The sequence below is a fragment of the Archocentrus centrarchus genome, chromosome 18 (assembly GCF_007364275.1).
Source record: "Archocentrus centrarchus isolate MPI-CPG fArcCen1 chromosome 18, fArcCen1, whole genome shotgun sequence".
NCBI classification, from domain to species: Eukaryota; Metazoa; Chordata; class Actinopteri; order Cichliformes; family Cichlidae; genus Archocentrus; species Archocentrus centrarchus.
Genome location: NC_044363.1, coordinates 22325351 through 22343087, shown reverse-complemented (window position 1 = coordinate 22343087; position 17737 = coordinate 22325351). Strand labels below are relative to the sequence as shown.

The window sequence follows — 17737 nt, the reverse complement described above, 5'->3', positions numbered from 1 at the left end:
GTCAGTTGAACAGAGAAATGCAGCCAAATGTCCCTGATGCTTTTTCTGCTCTTTCTCATTTCTTTCATCCTCACTAGTTTTACCCTAAAAAATTCAAAAATAGCAGAGAATAGAATAGAAATAGAATATCCACCAGAAGTCCAAGATGATGTCAAATTGCTTTTTTTTACCCCAACAACTGTCCAAAACCCAATTTACTAGATTCAAAAATGATATAAAAGAAGCAAAACCACCCTTTTGAGTGCAGTGGTGCCAGTCAACATTAAAATATCCATGTTTCCCACTACAGTTAGTTACGCTTGACATTGCTTCTCCTGGTCATTCATTCCTCCAGACAGCGGTCACTCCACAGCTGCCCTCTCTGAGTCTCATCAACAAGGCTCTGACAAAGCAATCACTCTGCTCTCATCAAGCTTCACTCCAGAGGCACTCGGTATACACAACTGCTTTGGGATCTCTGATTAAAAGAGAGAGAGCGCGAGCGAAGTCCACAAGACAAGTGTCTCGGCAAATAGAAGAGCGCCGGGACAGAGCGGCCATTCTCTTTGACGTGGATGTGACAGTGCGTATGCGTGTCTGCGTTTCTGGCGTGCCTTAAGGGTTTAAGGGCCAGGTTTAATCTGTCGCTCAGATTTCTGCCTCCACCCAAATACCACAGAGGTCAGTAGAATTTAAAATATTCAGCAAAACTGTGTTCTTTCCAGACTCTCTGTTACTCTGGAGGATCTACAATGCATCAGTGCTTCCGTTCACCTCCACTGTATTGGAGCAGAGAAATGTCTGACAGACACAGTACAGTACAATTACAGTACATTTTTTTTTCTTCTGCAGGTTTTACATAAAGGTGATCCATTATGCTCATTTCCAGCTCTGTATTTTATTTTTAAACTCTACTAGAATAGCTTGCATGAAACACAGTTCCAACACAGTTCCTAATATATCTTATATGGAGCCTTGGTGCAGCCCCTCAGTTCCCCTGCCTGAAACATGCTGCTTTAGTTCTTCTTAATTTAAGGTATCCCTAACTAAAAGCTTTCAACTTTCTCCTTATTGGCAACCTCTCACACACAGAATGTTTGATACAGACCTCAATGAACATGTTAAAGTTCATGAGAGTATAATTAGAAAAAGACTGAACAAGTATGACTTGTTTTGGAAGGGTTGCCAGAGGTAAGCCTCTTCTCTCTAAAAAGAACATGGCAGCATTGCTTAGGTTTGCAAAGCTGCATCTGAACAAACCACAAGACTTCTGGAATAATGTCCTTTGGACAGACGAGACCACAGTGGAGATATATCTGCAGTATATCTGCACAAAAGCCTCATATCAACAGCACAGTGGTGGAGGGGCGATGATTTGGACATGTTTTGTAGCCACAGGACCTAGGCGCCTTGCATTCTGTATACTAAAGTGTTCTAGAGTGAGGCCATCAGCCCAACAGCTAAAGCTCAGCCAAAATTGGGTCATACAACAGGACAATGGTCTCAAGCACAGTGGAAAATCTACAACAGGATCTAAGTGTTGCGAGGGCTCAGTCAAAACCCAGACCTCAACAGGACTGAAATGCTGCGGTGGCATCTTAAGAGAGCTGTTCATAAACAAATAACCACAAACCTCAATGAACTGAGGCAACATAGTTGAGTGGGCCAAAATTCCTCTACAGCAATGTGAGAGACTGATAAAGTCACACAGAAAACGCCTACTTCAACTCATTGCTGCTAAGTGTGGTTCTACAAGCTACTGAATCTTAGTTTTTCACACACTGCTTCTGCATTTTGTCTTAGTTTTTGATAAATAAATAATGACACAGCCTGCAGCAGACTGGCAACCTGTCCGGGGTGTACCCTGATTCTGACAACTGGAATAGGCTCCAGCCCCCCTGAGACTCTGAATTGGATGGATGGATGGATGGATGGATGGATAAGGACCAGGTGATTTTTTTTTAATTATGTCCTGATATGTAAAACCTTAGAATTGAAATAATGTGTTCATTTTCACATGATTGTATATAACAAGTCAGAAATGCTCTCTTAGATGTATGTATATATTACTAAGACAGTGATTCATCACAAGATAAAAACTCCTGGTAAATAAAGTTGTACAGACTCATAGTCATGGATCTCCTCAGTTTAGTTCTAGTTGGGCTCATATTCACACTGACATTTAACAAACAAAGTCTGTGTAACGTGACATCATTCAGACTTATTAAAGGTAACTCACTGATTTGGCTGTTTTGGTGACTGACAGCTGGTCATCATATTCTTTAATACTTCCTAATTGTGTTCTCTGCTGACAGCAAGAGCCCATGACAAAATGATTATGCACATTTTTAGTTTGTTATCACTTCAACTGCATGCTGTGACTAATGACCAAAAGTTGGAGACAAGCAAAAACTGAAATACAGAAGTTTTCTAGGATGACACTGTGAGTTTGTTCTATTTGAACCTAATGAACTGAACATGGAGGTCAGAGACAGAACAAACTGCAGTTTAGGGTTTACTAAGGGTTTGACTGGACTTGATGGTGATGTTTTAAAATTAAAAATGAAAGCATTTCTTTCTGAGGCTGTTCACTGTATCACACAAGCTCTCTACTGTGCCTCAACTGCGGCAAAGTAAACGCATAGTCAGTGAGCAAATCGATACCGAGTGACCTGGAAGATGCTAAAGGCAAATTGTGGCTGTGTAAATCGCCCATCCATAAAGGCCAGATGTTCCTGCATTCCCTGAGCACAAGGAGACCCTACAAGTTATGTGAATACCACTGAATCAGGATGTAGGAAATCCACCAGAGGTTACGGCAGCCCCCCCTTTGATGATCCACATCGATGGAACCAACAATGTACAGTGATGGATGGCACACTGGTACTGGATGTAACTGTGACAAGGGGACTAATTTGCATTTGATTTAATATCCACCGCAGCGGCTGCATGCGCAACCAGTCTACCCAACATGAAAATGTTCATTTGGCAACATCTGTGCTTGCAGCTGTTGCCTCAAAAGCCACTTGTGTGGGGCAGTTAGGGTTTGACATGTTCACATTCATGCCATAAATGTATTACATTTTACAGCTATGTTACAGTGAGACATGATGAGCGGAGAATTTCAACATCTCAGAGACTCTCCTCTGTGCAGAAGATAGCAGTAACCATGGACACGGCATGTTACCTTGTAGTTCGTGGAACTTTCAGACTAATATCTTGCCTCCTCACTGAGCCTCACTCAGCTCTCTAGTTAACCCCGTAAGCCCTAGGCCTGAAAGGAAAAGCTGTAAAAATTAACAACATTGGGCTCTATTATAAGAGACAGCTCAACAAGCCCATAGTTGGATTTGCCTAGTAAAAGCTGTGAATTAGAGAGTGAATAACATGCTTATAACAATGACTCAGCTGTCTCTGGTTACTATTGAACCCGTTTGAGAAATTCTCAAATGAAAATGTGCCAAATTTTCTACCACAGAAATGAAGTCCACCAAATGCTCCAAATATGTAATATCTAATAGTAGCATCAAATGGAAACCCTTGATAACCTTCTAAAAATAGAGCCAGGTTACATTTTTACAACAGATACTTACCCAGGGACGGGACAGGGTAAGGTGTTTTTGTGGCGTGCTACATGCAAAGTATGTGGGAAATAACTTCCTGAATGTTTCTGCTTATTTTGGAACAACAGCAGATGTGGATGTTGACACTCCTTTTATATAATGTGTAATCAGATGCCTGTCGGGTTCACTCGTTTTCATTTGCTTTTGATTTTAAAGTACTGTTCATTCAGACTCATTTACGCCCTCACTTACAGTGTTTACCACATGTACTTTATACCAATATTTTTTGATCTTAGTACTTGATCTAAGTAGAAGCATCAGTTTTAGGTGACTTGCATGCACTATTACATTTGTGAAGGCATCCTTAATTTGGCAACTGCAGTATATTTACTCAATGCATGAAGTAACTACAGAGGAAAACAGGTTTCCCTGTTAAACTGCACTAAAGCACTGGCAGCTACGTAGGTTTGCTGTTTTGTGCAGAATTTAAGCTTTGCAGGTGCACATGGACAATGGTCTCATGGTTCAACATGGTCAAAAGATCGCCAGTGGCTTCCCAATCAAGCTGTTAATGCGTTGAAGCTATATTAGGATTATTGTAAGAGTCATATTAAATGTAATCTACCTCGCTGTAGTTTCATGCCAGCATCTCCACATATAAGTCCAAATAAAACCAGAGAAATCATAAGGAAGGTGTTTCCATCTCTTTGTTTGACTTTAAATTAGAACTTAGTGTAACTGTGTGTTTGCAGAGACGCTGGCATATCTCGGCTTCCCAACTTTTGTTTTTCCTACCAGGTCTTTGCATTTCTTGGTGAAAGACTTTGCTGTGTGTCAAGAGGGCGCGGTGAAGAGAGAAGGAGAGGCAGGTCAAACCTCTCCATGTCGGGTGAGGTTTCACTATGCTGATTCAAATTAAGCTGCAGGCTCAACTCCTGGTGGACTGATTTTCCACATATACACATATAAAAACAGACTGAACTATAGACCTAAAATAAAAAGAGTATAAAAGAGCAAAAAAGGCAAATGTTATGTCCAAATGATATCCCTCCATTTATCATTACTAATTTTGGCAGGCTAAATCGTTCATCCTTGTATGTGAATGAGGCTCTCTTATTGATATAATCTATGTTTTTGCTCGTCATGCAGGAAATAAACTCCTAGGTGTATACAGTATCTGCTGCTGCTGTTCCTGCTGTTTGTTATGTCTGGGCTACAGAGTCTGCATTATGGAAGGTGGACAGCGCAACCTTAAAAGTGCACAATAACTCTCCCCCTGACCCAGTGTATCAGTTACTGGCAATCTAATATGACAACAGGACAATGGAACTACAGAGAAGATCCCCCAACCCCACTTTAGAGTATGACACTGTCACCTGTTCGGCTGTCATTATCTTTTTATTTTAATGTTCCTACTTTAATCTCCAAAAATAATTTCCATCCATTAATTTTCTTCCATTTATCCAATTTGGGGTTGCGCTGGTTTAGTGGTTCGGGGGTTCACCTTGCACGGGTTGCCAATCTGTCATACGGCTAACACAGAGAGACAGACAAGCATTCACGCTCACATTCATCCCTGCAGTCAATTTAGAATACCAATTAACCGAACCCATAAATGATAAACCCATAAACAATTTATTACTGTAAAATAGACTAAAAATATCGTCGATGCTAAGCCAGTGTTTGATCTGCAGGTCTTCATCCACACACCTGATTTCCATTTCAGATATCAGCTAATGCTGTGACTCTCCAGCACCTTTGCAAGCATGGATGCTACTGTTTGCAATATTTTCACAACTATCCCGAGGATGAACGCTGGCTGGAGGCGATTAATCATTTCAGGATTGTCTGTCACGCTGCTAGCTAAACCTTAACATTGTTCTCAGCCACATAAACCCTGGAAACCATATACACTATATAGACAAAAAGTACTACCTACACATTACATCTAAGGGAGGTGCTCAGCCATGGAAACCCATGCCATGCAGCTCCCGGCACACAGTTCCTAAACACTTCCACTTTGCACTTGGAAGGTATTATTGCAAAGTGGAATATCTAGGAGGGAAGAAATTTCACCAGTTGACTTGTTGCAATGGTGGCTTCCTGTTACAGTACCACACTTGAGTTCAACTGTGATGATCAGATGTTATTGTAACTGATGCAATTTCATATCGTGCCACAAGGTGGTAGTATCTATTCCTAGAGACTGAGGTTGATAGGTGGAGATAAAGAGAAGAAGAAGGTTAAGCTGGATGTAAGAGAACAACTAGAGACGTGTTGTGTGTTTATCTGCTTGCCTAGAGGTAATAGTAATAAAGGCACGTTGCAGAAGTATAAATGATTCGTTCTTCCAGATGAGGAAATGAACAAAACATGGTACCAGGAGTAAAAAATCTAACCTGAGGGGCATTCTGGACAACGATATGGATTCTATCAAACCGCCAGAGAGTTTGAAGCTAACGGGAAACGTCGATAGCAACTGGCGTACCTTCAAGCAACGATTCCAGCTGTATATCGCGGCCCTGGGATTTGAAACCAAGCCAGATGCAAGAAAGGTAGCGTTACTGCTTACGATAGCAGGGCCTCAAGCTATTGAAGTGTACAACACGTTCGTATATGACGATCCCAGTGATAAAGACAAGTTTAACACGGTTATTGAAAAGTTTGATGCCCATTGTTCTCCTAAGAAGAATGAGACGTATGAGAGATACATTTTTCGCTCGCGAATTCAGCAGCGAGGCGAGTCTTTTGACAGCTTTCTGACAGACCTGAAGCTCAAAGCACAGACTTGCAACTTTGCTATATTACGTGACTCCATGATCCGTGACCAGATCGTGTTTGGCGTGGTGGACAAAAAAGTCAGAGAACGGCTTCTGAGGGAAACTGAGCTGACGTTGGAAGGAGCCATAAGGATCTGTCAAGCGTGTGAGTTATCACAACAGCATGTCAAGACATTCAGTGAGATGGGCGCGACGGCAGTCAGTGACAGCGTTACTGTGGGAGCAGTTTCCAGCCAGAGCGGGAGGCGCACACAGCCGCGGTCCGACAACAGGAGCTTTGACTGCAAACGGTGTGGCTCGAAGCACATGCCCAAACAATGTCCAGCTTATGGTAAGACCTGCTCTTTATGCAGGAGGAAGAACCATTATACCAGGCAGTGCTTCTCAAAAAGTGAGAAAGAAAAGAAAAGCCGATCAATAAACACAGTTGAAGACACTGATCTCAGTGAAACTTTTTTTGTTGGTCTTGTTAATCATGAAGATGAGCCAGACACAGACAGAAATACCATGATAGAAGACAAATGGACAGTACCACTGATAGTAAATGGGACACTTGTCACATTAAAGCTAGACACTGGTGCCAAAGCAAATCTGATCAGTTTATCTGACATCAAAGGCCTGAGAGAAAAGCCCAGAATACAGCGAACAAAATCTGCTCTAAAAGACTACAATGGACAAAGGATTGAAAGTTTTGGCACATGCAGACTAAAAGTGAGAGTGAAAAACAAAGTGCACCACTTATTCTTTTCTGTTGTTGCTGAGGAGTGTGAATCCCTGCTTGGTGACAAAGCCTGTGAAGATCTTGGACTGGTAAGACGAGTGTATCTCATCAACAAAGAAGTGAATACACCAAATGACTCTGTTGACAGCATAGTTCACAGTTTTGCAGATGTGTTTAAAGGACTTGGCACCTTGCCTTTTCTTTAAGCAAAATTGTGCTTAAAGAAAATGCTAAGCCAATAGTGCATGCTGCTAGAAGAGTACCTGTACCTCTGAAAGACAAGCTAAAGAAGGAACTGGACAAAATGACCACACTGGGGGTGATAAGAAAGGTTGAAGAACCTACTGACTGGGTAAACTCCATGGTGTGTGCAAAGAAAAAGAATGGTGAACTGCGAATATGCATGGACCCAAAAGATCTAAACGAGAACATCAAACGTGAACACTACCAAATACCTAAGCGTGAAGAAATAACCAGTGAAATGACAGGCGCCAGATATTTCACAAAACTTGATGCTTCACAAGGTTTTTGGCAGTTAAAGCTAGATGAAAGCAGCACCAAGTACTGCACCTTCAATACGCCATTTGGCAGGTACTGCTTCCTAAGAATGCCTTTTGGAATAATCTCAGCATCTGAGATATTTCACAGAGCAATGGAGCACATAATTGAAGGACTGGAAGGTGTCCGAGTTTATGTGGACGACATAATCATCTGGAGCTCTACAATGCAAGAACACAAGGAGAGACTGACAAGAGTATTTGAGCGAGTACGACAGTATGGACTCAAGCTCAACAAGAGCAAATGTCAGTTTGGAGTACAAGAAATTGTTTTTCTGGGAGACAAGCTTTCTGCACAAGGTATTCAGCCTGACCATGAAAAAATCAATGCAATACAGGACATGCCAAGGCCCACAGACAAGACAGGAGTGCTACGCATAATGGGAATGGTGAATTTAATCAGTAAATTCATTCCCAATCTGTCTGCAAAAACATCCTGCATTCGTGAGCTCCTGCATAAGGAGCACAAGTTCAAGTGGACAGCACAGCATGAAGAGGAGTGGGAAAATCTCAAAAGAACGCTGACAACTGCACCTGTGTTGGCATTTTATGACTCAACGAAGGGGATCAAAGTGTCAACGGATGCCTCCAAAGATGGAATTGGTGCGGTACTCCTGCAAGCTGAAGGTGAGCATTGGAAACCTATAGCCTACGCATCCAGGTCCATGACAGAAAGTGAGCGTCGCTATGCTCAAATTGAAAAAGAATGCCTAGGATTAGTTTTCGGCTTAGAGAGGTTCCACAGCTACATATATGGCTTACCATCCTTCACTGTAGAAACAGATCATCGCCCACTAGTTTCTATCATCAAGAAGAATCTGAATGAAATGTCACCAAGAATTCAGCGTCTAATGATGAGAATGCTGAGATATGACTTTGAATTGGTGTATACACCAGGAAAACACCTGATAATTGCAGATGCACTCTCACGAGCACCCACAGGGAGAAATGTGAGTACAACAGAAGACGACATTCAAACTCATATAAACATGGTCTCTGCTCTGCTTCCTGTGTCAGACATGAAATCCAAGCAAATTGTAGATGAGACTGCACAAGACACAGAACTGCAACATGTCATCAGAAACATGTCAGATGGCTGGCCCGCTGGTTCATGTCCACTCTTCTACCACATCAGAGGAGAACTGAGTGTGGTTAATGGGCTGCTGCTGAAACAGGACAAAATCGTCATTCCGCAAAAGATGAGACAAGAGATACTTACCAGAGTACATGAAGGTCATCTCGGGATTGAAAAATGCAAAAGAAGGGCAAGAGAGACAGTCTTTTGGCCAGGTATAAACAGAGACATTGAGAGTCTGATAAGCAGATGTGTAACATGTCAAAAGTATCGCAACAGGCAGATCAAAGAGCCTATGGTGATAGCAGAAACACCAACAGCACCATGGCACAAAGTAGGAATGGATCTATTTCATGCCAAAGGCAAAGACTACTTAGTGGTCATTGACTACTATTCAAACTTCCCTGAAATGGCATTGCTCTCAAACTTATCATCATCATGTGTCATAACACATGTAAAATCCATCTTTGCCAGACATGGTATCCCATACATGGTGATGAGTGATAATGGACCATGTTTCAGTAGCAGAGAATGGCAGAAGTTTGCAGAGCAGTATGACTTCAAGCATGTGACATCCAGCCCGTTATACCCACAGTCAAACGGTAAGGCAGAAAAAGGTGTCCACATTCTCAAACAGCTTCTGAAGAAAGCTGCAGACAGTGACTCAGATCCATACCTTGCCTTACTCAGCTACAGAACATCACCGCTTGAGTGTGGATTATCACCTGCTGAGCTACTGATGAACAGAAAGCTGCGTACCACACTACCAAGCTATACCAAGCCTGAAAAGTATCCAAAGATACATCAGAAACTGCAGCGACAAAAGGTAAAGCAAAAGTTGTTTTATGACAGAACAGCCAAGCAACTTCCACCTCTGGTGACTGATGACACAGTCAGGATTGAGGATCATGATGGATGGAAAACCAAAGCCATTGTTCTGGAGGAAGTGGCTCCAAAGTCATTTAATGTGATGACTGAAAACGGACAAGGCGTTCGTCGGAATCGACGTAGTCTTCTGAAAACATCAGAGCCTGATCCAAAAGTCACTGACACTCAAAGTGACAGGGAAACCATATCTCCAAATGACACAGACTGTATCAAAATGAACACTGAGAGTGAGCCTGCACTCAGAAGATCTGCAAGAGAGATCAAGAAACCTCAAAGACTGGATTTGTAAAAAAAAAAAAAAAAAAAGAAAATGCTGAGGTTATTGTTTAGTATTTGTAGTTATGGTTTAAGGCACAAATGTTTAATGTTATAGAAGTTAAAAAAAAAAAAAAAATTAAGAAAGGAGGATGTGATGATCAGATGTTATTGTAACTGATGCAATTTCATATCGTGCCACAAGGTGGTAGTATCTATTCCTAGAGACTGAGGTTGATAGGTGGAGATAAAGAGAAGAAGAAGGTTAAGCTGGATGTAAGAGAACAACTAGAGACGTGTTGTGTGTTTATCTGCTTGCCTAGAGGTAATAGTAATAAAGGCACGTTGCAGAAGTATAAATGATTCGTTCTTCCAGATGAGGAAATGAACAAAACACAACGAGTTCTTTTTAATGACCCATTCTTTCATGGCTAGGTGCTTGATTTTATACACCTGTGGCAATGAGACAGAAGCCAAAGCGTTACAACACTATTTAAACTCGAACATTTACATTCTCACGACTCTTTTACACACGCCAGAATGGAAATGCCCATAATCTGATCAGCCACCTCATTTGGGTTGCAGCAGTATTCAAGGCCTACTTTTTAATTTCATTAAGTTGACTGTGCACTTAATGAGGTAGTGGGACATGATCCATCAGGGTTTTGCTCAGGCAGGCTGAAGCAACACAGTGAGTCTCGAGTTGGACTTAAATGAAAAAGATTAAATACTGTAACAAGGCATCAGCATTTTACAGTATTCAGCTGTATTCACAAAGAACAGAGTGGACTCAACCTCAACTTATCAATATATCTTTTTTTTGTTGCTTTTTTCTTTTACTTTCCAGTAAATAAAAAAGAAAGTAATCAGTCTGGAAATACGCCTGTCTCTTCTCAGTAAGTCCATCAGTAAGTTTGCATAACTGGAAGTAAATCTGACTCAGATCCCATTAGCAAATTTGAAATATCTCATGCCCAGTCTCTGTCTTGCTAGTGCAGCTGATGTGCGTGCGCGCGCACACACACACACACACACACAATTCTCTTATTTAATATAATCCATTTGCAAATCGCACTTGTTTTCCAGGAATTTTAGGAGCATGTTGCTTCCTTTCATCACCATCAATCCTGATAAAATATTTTACGGTGTGTTCCATGAAATGGCTCCAACACCCGGGGAGTTAGATGAAAATGACAGGGCAGCCGCAGAATTTGTCAGAACAACATTCCCCAGAGGGAGGGAGCCGAACTGCTCCACAGCACTCTGGAAAACTCAGAGAAGAGGTCACTAAAAGCTGCTGCCAAACTAGGCAGTGTGAGCTTCCTCTCCACCCTCGGGAGAACAGCACACAGAGGGGGAAAATCGGCTCACCAGCACCCGTCTCAAACTTGCCGCAGAAAGGGGTCGGGCTCGTCCCGAAACTCCAGTACTCGCCTGGCCCGGGAGAAGCGGCTCACTAAACAAAAGCCACCCTCTCCGCCTGCCATCTCTCTTGCAGGTCCCGCCTGCCAATCCCTCCTACTCTCTCCTTTGTTCTCTTTCACCAGACTCAATTCCAGAAAGTGGATAATTAGGGAGAGATTTTTAAAGGAAATCGGCGCTCAGAAGCCACAGAACAAGCTGAAAAAAAGTTAAATAGAGCCAGCTGGAACACTGAGAATAAATGCAAGGTGAAATGTAATGTAATTAGTGGTCTCTGTGGTGACATGCCTTGATGGTGGTGTGTTGGAGAGTTAGGTGATTTCATGCATCATATCCCTAAAGGCCTTGTGCTTTTATCAACTCTAAACAGCTTAGGTGAAGTGATAGCTTGCATGCAAATACCTGTCTATAGCACATACCCAACAACAGAGCCCCTGGGGTGACTAGAACAAGGTAATGAAGTTGTCTTGATATGCTTATATGAATGGAGACACACAAATCGACCAGTAAGATGGGCTGCATAATGGATTACATTAGGGTTTTCTTTAGTTTGTTGCAGCTGTCTGGCTACTGGCAAGAACAGATAGTGGGGGTTTTAATTGATCGGCTCCCCACCCCCACCCACCCACCCACACACACACACACACACACACACACTGATCCACCTGAGCCAAGACTCATTAACATCACAGGAGGAGGGGTTTCTTTGCTGTACATTTTGGCCGGGATGCAAACTCCTCTATAGATGCCGCAGCACCGCATTGGTGAGTGAACTTTCTGCAGTGCACTTGTGCCCTTTTTCTAAATTGCTGCTAAAATTGAGTGTCATGCCCCTTTTTAGACGACATAAACAAACACAGCGGAGGTCCGTGAGGGCGACTACAGCGGTGACCGTGTTCTGCGGTTGTCCGTGGCTTCTGATTAAGGTGCATTAGGGTCAGTATATTCAGCAGAGTCAACACTGTTAACGCCGAGTGCAAAAAAAAAAAAAAAATATGAGCGCTGTAATTTAAAGCAGAGTTCCCCTCATCACCAGGTGCAATAAAACGGTGCAGTTACACTTTTATGACAGCGGGGTGATCATCTCAAACAGCGCTGTTCCCCTTTCTAGTGTGTGGCATTACAAATAGTAAATCTATTGTGTTATTCACAACATATATTTTGTTAACTGCTACCAAGGGAAAGCACGACTGAGTCCACCTGTCCTCCAGAAACTCCTACATGTTGGTGCAGAGCTGATCTTCCCATTTCTAAATACAGTGCTCAGGCAAAGGGCTGGAAAGCTGCCCTTTGCCTGAGTTTTCAGCCACAAGGCCAACTCTGCTTTTCCACTTCATGCAGAGTTGCAGGAAAAATGACATAAAAGGATGATGCTGATATATCATAATGTACAACAACTGTCTGTCTGCATGTACAGTAATGTGAAGTGCAGTAAATAAATGCATGGATAGCCCCCTCTAGTGAACATGCAGAAAAGAGGCTCTGCAGCCAGGCTGTGGGCTGACCTGGGTCACATTAACAAATAACTGGGCTTTGTTATGTTTTCCTTGCATGCAGCACCTGCAGATGTAAACGAGAAAGTCTGAAAGTACGGAAATCATCAGTGTATTATGCCACTGATCACGTGGCTAACTGACTGACCTCTGCTCTCATATCCCAAACAAAACCAAAAGAAACACAAAGAAATGTGTTATTTGACCGAGGCGAAGCTGAGGGAGACTCAGCTGTGCTGTCTGTTAGAAGTAAGTCAGAGCGCACTTCTACGGCTTCATTACTAGTGTACGACGCTGGATACCAGCATCTCACTTCCCTGAAAATGCTCATAATTAGCTGCCTTCGTGCCTCAGGCTGAGATGTGTGTCTTTCCATTTGTGCCGATGGTGTGAAAAGAACTACTTGAAACGGCCCCCTCATCGTTTTTCCATCCACGTGTAGATTGGAGCGTTAAATTCGTGCTGAGGCGGGATGGCCTGAGACACTGATTCAGCTACAGGTGGCTCAACAATGCCAGACGTTTCAGCGACTACCGCAGGCCATTACAGTGCAATAATCTGGGCTCAATTCATTCCAGTTTTTTGGGGCTCCAAAGCAATTTGCTCAGTGAGGGAAGGCAAATGACAGTGACGTATGGACAAAGGCAAACTCTCTTTTTAATCCTTGGCATACTCTGTTTCTCTCCCCTCCTCTCTCTCTCCCTCTCTCTCTCTCTCTCTCTCTCGTAGCCTACTCTACTTCCCTCGCCTTGTTTACTCCAGTTTTACTGAGCCTATTTTTACCCCTTTACCCAAAGGGCATATTCAAATACAGAGCTGCAACTGGGTGTCTCCCTCACGACCTGACTCTCTTGCACTCCGCTCACACCACGTACTCAGCTGCATTGAAAGCAATCTGCTGTTCCATTGCATCAGTGGAATACACAATTTTGTTTTAGTCAAGTTGTCACATGGCCTAATGTCACCTCATTTGAGACATCCCCAACTGCTAAAGTAAGCAAATGCCTAAGATTGTGGCTCAGGCTGAGAGCTCTGAGTTATCTTTCAAAAGAAACCTAAATCACTAATGGATCACAAGAGTCAAAGCGAACCTCTTGCTGTACTTTCAGGTGCTGTTACGAAATTAGCGTGGCTGATTTCACCCAGAGAAATGTTTAAAGCCAGGGTAGAGCTCAAGATGTGTAGAATATGGTGAAATACTTGAGAGTATTGTGTCACTGCGAGGATGCACAGGCTTCAAAAGAGTGTGTACAATGGGGAGATGTAGAGGAGGAGTAGTGTGTGTCTGTGTGTGTGTGTGTGTGTGAAGGGGGGGGGGGGGGGGTCGCGGTGACACTCTTACCGTCGGGGTTGGCACAGATGAAGACCCGGACGCTGCGGCCGGTGGGGACGTGGTGCGGCGGCAGGGCGTTGATGTTGCCGCTGATGGCCGCCCTGCGCAGCGCCGACTCCCGCGGGCAGGGCTGCCTGCTCCCCACACCCGACGGCCACATAGGAGGCGACTTCCAGCGTGGCTGTATACACGCACAGAAGGGGTTTGTTAGCGCGGCCAGGCACGCACTTGCAGGCACATGGAAAGACGTGCATGTTTGCGCGCAGATTCCCCTGATCCATCCACACACACAGACGCACACACAGCGACACACACACACTGAGCGTCAATTATGGCAAAAGCATGGAACTGCGTCTAATAGCTTTTTAAATTTGCTGCTAAGTTTGACCACATTTACAGGCACGACATGGCCCATAATTAGTCTTAAGGGGGTTCAAATTGTTTTTTTTTTCTCACTTAAAATACTATTCAAAAAAGGAAATAGTAATCCACCTTTGCCATAGTAATAACGTCCATGCTACACACACGCACGCACGCACACAAATCAAGTTAGGATGAATCTGTCAAATCTCCTCCAAACACAGGAATGAGACTGAATGTGTTTGTTATTGCATTCATGTGGTAGGGGTATAATAATAGGATATTACGCACAGCCTACTACCGTCATGGTGCATGCGTAATTTGTATACATGTCCTTGGACGCATTCATGAATTTTCATGCCACTGTGGGACAAACAGACAAACAAGAACGAGACGATACAAAACTCGTATGGACGAACAAGGCAAGCATCAGTCGTATTCCCACCCCAGAGAAGATGCTTGTAAAGGCGAATAACCGCTAAGAATGGTTATTCCGCCGGGAGCAGATGTGAAGTCGCTGGTTTTCCGGAGTTGGTCTATCCTGAAATCTTTGTTTCAAAGACGGAAAACCTCAAAAAAAAAAAAGGACAACAAAAAGGCGGGGGAAAAGTTGGGTAGTCCACTACTGATCACTACATCAAATCCTCTTAAGAATCAGACAACTAAAATCACTTATAGGCACCGCATCCACAGAGAGTAGTTGACTACTAGTGATGCTGGAGACAGGCACAACAACAGGATACTTCTTGTTGCTCACATTCATTCGCTTCATTTCGTGGCTTCCGAAAATATCCAAGCGTCGAGGGCGGTAAAGGGAAGATAAAAACGCCCATCAGAGTTGCTGTGACTGAGAGACGACGTCGGGAGACGGCAAAACGGACGCCGTGTGTCGGAGTGCTCTCCTTGGCATCCTGCTGTCTCTGCGAGCCGACCGAGCTCTGAGAGGCAGAGGGAGCGTGAAGCCCGACAAAATAAGAGCGCGGCTACCGGTGGATATTTTCAACATAAAACAGCAACCTACGAGTCAAAGCTGTAAGAAGAAGTCTACCAAAAAGCTAAAAGTATGACTATATCTATTTTCTAAATTATCTCTCATTAAGCAAACAAATATGCACAGCCTTTAGCTCCGTACTCACCTAGCCCGCTTTCCTTTTATGTTGAAAGGGGGAATTTCAATTCCGGTCGTGCACCAGCTTTCAACGTCTGCCTTGACGGCGGTGACAGAGCGAGCAGGTCTGGATGCTCTCTGTTACTGTCTCCCTCCACTCCAGTGGTCGGACTGGTGCTCGCCCAGTCCTTATTAAAATTGCAGTGGACCGCGAAGTCAGCAGTGTGCCGCCGTAAATGAGGTTACAACTCTTTGCACCACTCACGAAGCAAATAAAGTAACGAGCAGCCGCGTCATCGTTACATAGACGTCCTTAATGGTAGGCTTATTTAATTAATTAATTTTTTTTTTTTACCCAGTAAACGTCGAGTAAAGTTTGTCTATTCAAATTAATTCTATTAAAACGCCATAGTTAGTATCCAGATTTGCCATTTTCAGAGTTAACAGTAAAACTGAGCTCAAATTTCTGTCCCTGCAGAAAATAAACCCTTGCTGCTTCCAAAGTATCAGATTTACCTTTTAATTAAGTATTGCATTACTTTTTTTTCAGTAGCAGGTAACTGAAAGACCTTTTTTTTTTTCTTCGAAGGATGGGGAGAGGCAGCAGCCAGAGAAGGGGGAGGAGGATGAAGAGGAGGGGTTTGAATTAATAGCTTTATCGATACACGTACCTCTGCTCTGCAGCCTCTGGTTATTCGTGCTGGAAGTTTAAGTGCATTGGATTTGTACTAAACGGAATTGATTACTGTGCTGTTCTTGTGAGGGGTGTTGGGGGGGGCGCTGAACCATATATTTTTCTTCTCTCCTTTCTCAGTCTTGGTGTCGAGGCATTTTTCTGAACCTGTATGATGAAGAGTGTGTCTGTTGCTTGAAGCTGCACAAATGCTTTTGAATTACGATCCTATACAAGAAAAAATAGGCCTACAGATGCCTCATATCCTTGAGGAAAATTTTATATAGGATTTTTTATTTTTTTGGCATTTTATTGACCTTTAAGATCTTTACACTGACTGTACAGCTGTACCTTTTTTTCGTTCTTTCTTACAGATCTATAACATAAATAATAGAAACAAAGGAAAGATCAAACCACTTAACAACCGGTTATGGAGACACATTTACAGTGAGATTGAAAAAAACCACTCATCTACCACTCATACACAGCAAATTAAATGCAAACACCAGATTAAATACATTATTCTCATACAATAAAACAATCCTTCTTTGTGACTTACTTACTGATCCAGGTCTCGAGGATGATTCGAGCTCTGCAGGCTCACGTCGACCCATTTAAAGCAGCCTGCAGGGCAACCAGCTCACACCAGAGCAAAACTGAGATTCCGGAAAAGCTCAAGTGGAGCTTTGTTCCCAACGGTGGTATGACCTTTCTTTACTCAGTTGTTCCGCTTCCTCTTACAATACCCAGTCAGTTAATCATGAGTGCACCTGCACTGGATTAATGTACTGCCGCCTTTCCAAAGGATGCACTTTACACAGCTGGTTGGCGAATGTGATGTGGCAGGCCAATAGAGTGTTTCTGCACATGCACAAAATTAAGCACCATTTGAAAGTCACTCTAAGAGTGAGAAAAAAACCAGTGTAATGTGTGGTATGTTCCAGGGCCGCTGTCCAGCTCTGCCTACTTAAATCATTTAGTATTGCTCCCAAGTTAGGCGCCTCTGAGAGTGAGCAAACATTTTTGGGTGTGTTGAGCATGTTAGTGCATTCACGCACAGATGCAGTAACTGCGAGTTGCTGGGTTTGTAGGCGTGCGTAGATGCTCGTGTTCCCGCTCCTCAAACCTTGGACCACTCTGGGCAAATGTGAGTCACCGTTGTGACGAGATGTGATGTGTCACCTGGGAGACATGCAGATAAAAAAGGACGGACACTAGCTGTTCACTTGGAACAGGGCCCCCCACACACACACACACACACACACACACACACACACACACACACACACGCACACACACACACACACCAGCTTCTCAAATGGTTGGTGATGGATGGTTGTTTCTTTAAAACAGCTGGAAAGAAGCAAGGGGGAGTGGGAGTCAGGAAAACAGTCGGGAATGTCTATTTCTGTATGGATACCCACTGGCATCACCGCTTTAACTCCTTAATTGAAATCCTCACTCTGGATTTTTTTTTTTTTTTTAGTGAGCTGAATCAGACATAAAGGGTATAAGTATATGATAGGAAAC

General features: G+C 43.2%; 2 protein-coding genes across 2 annotated transcripts in view; one reads left to right on the top strand and one right to left on the bottom strand.

Moving 5' to 3' along the window:
* The window catches only part of nwd2 (NACHT and WD repeat domain containing 2), a 69741-nt gene extending 54394 nt beyond the window's left edge, over window positions 1-15347 (bottom strand). The window contains exons 1-2 of the mRNA XM_030754151.1: window positions 15184-15347; window positions 14076-14247 (exon numbers count right to left, since the gene is read on the bottom strand). Coding sequence (XP_030610011.1) covers window positions 14076-14247; window positions 15184-15198 — 187 coding nt within the window. The 5' untranslated portion in view covers window positions 15199-15347. The remainder of the gene's footprint in view (window positions 1-14075; window positions 14248-15183) is intronic.
* Window positions 7262-9395, top strand: LOC115797557 (uncharacterized protein K02A2.6-like). The gene is made up of 2 exons (XM_030754152.1): window positions 7262-9138; window positions 9224-9395. Exons 1-2 carry the CDS (start codon window positions 7348-7350, stop codon window positions 9245-9247), a joined length of 1815 nt encoding a protein of 604 aa, XP_030610012.1. The 5' UTR covers window positions 7262-7347; the 3' UTR covers window positions 9248-9395.
* Window positions 15348-17737: the final 2390 nt, after the last annotated feature.

Bases quoted from the DNA above. Each gene is read 5' to 3' on its own strand.
- LOC115797557 (XM_030754152.1), top strand. From the start codon at position 7,348: ATGACCACACTGGGGGTGATAAGAAAGGTTGAAGAACCTACTGACTGG. The intron at 9,139-9,223 runs ATCTTTGCCAGA...AGAAGTTTGCAG, and splicing joins TCATAACACATGTAAAATCC to AGCAGTATGACTTCAAGCAT.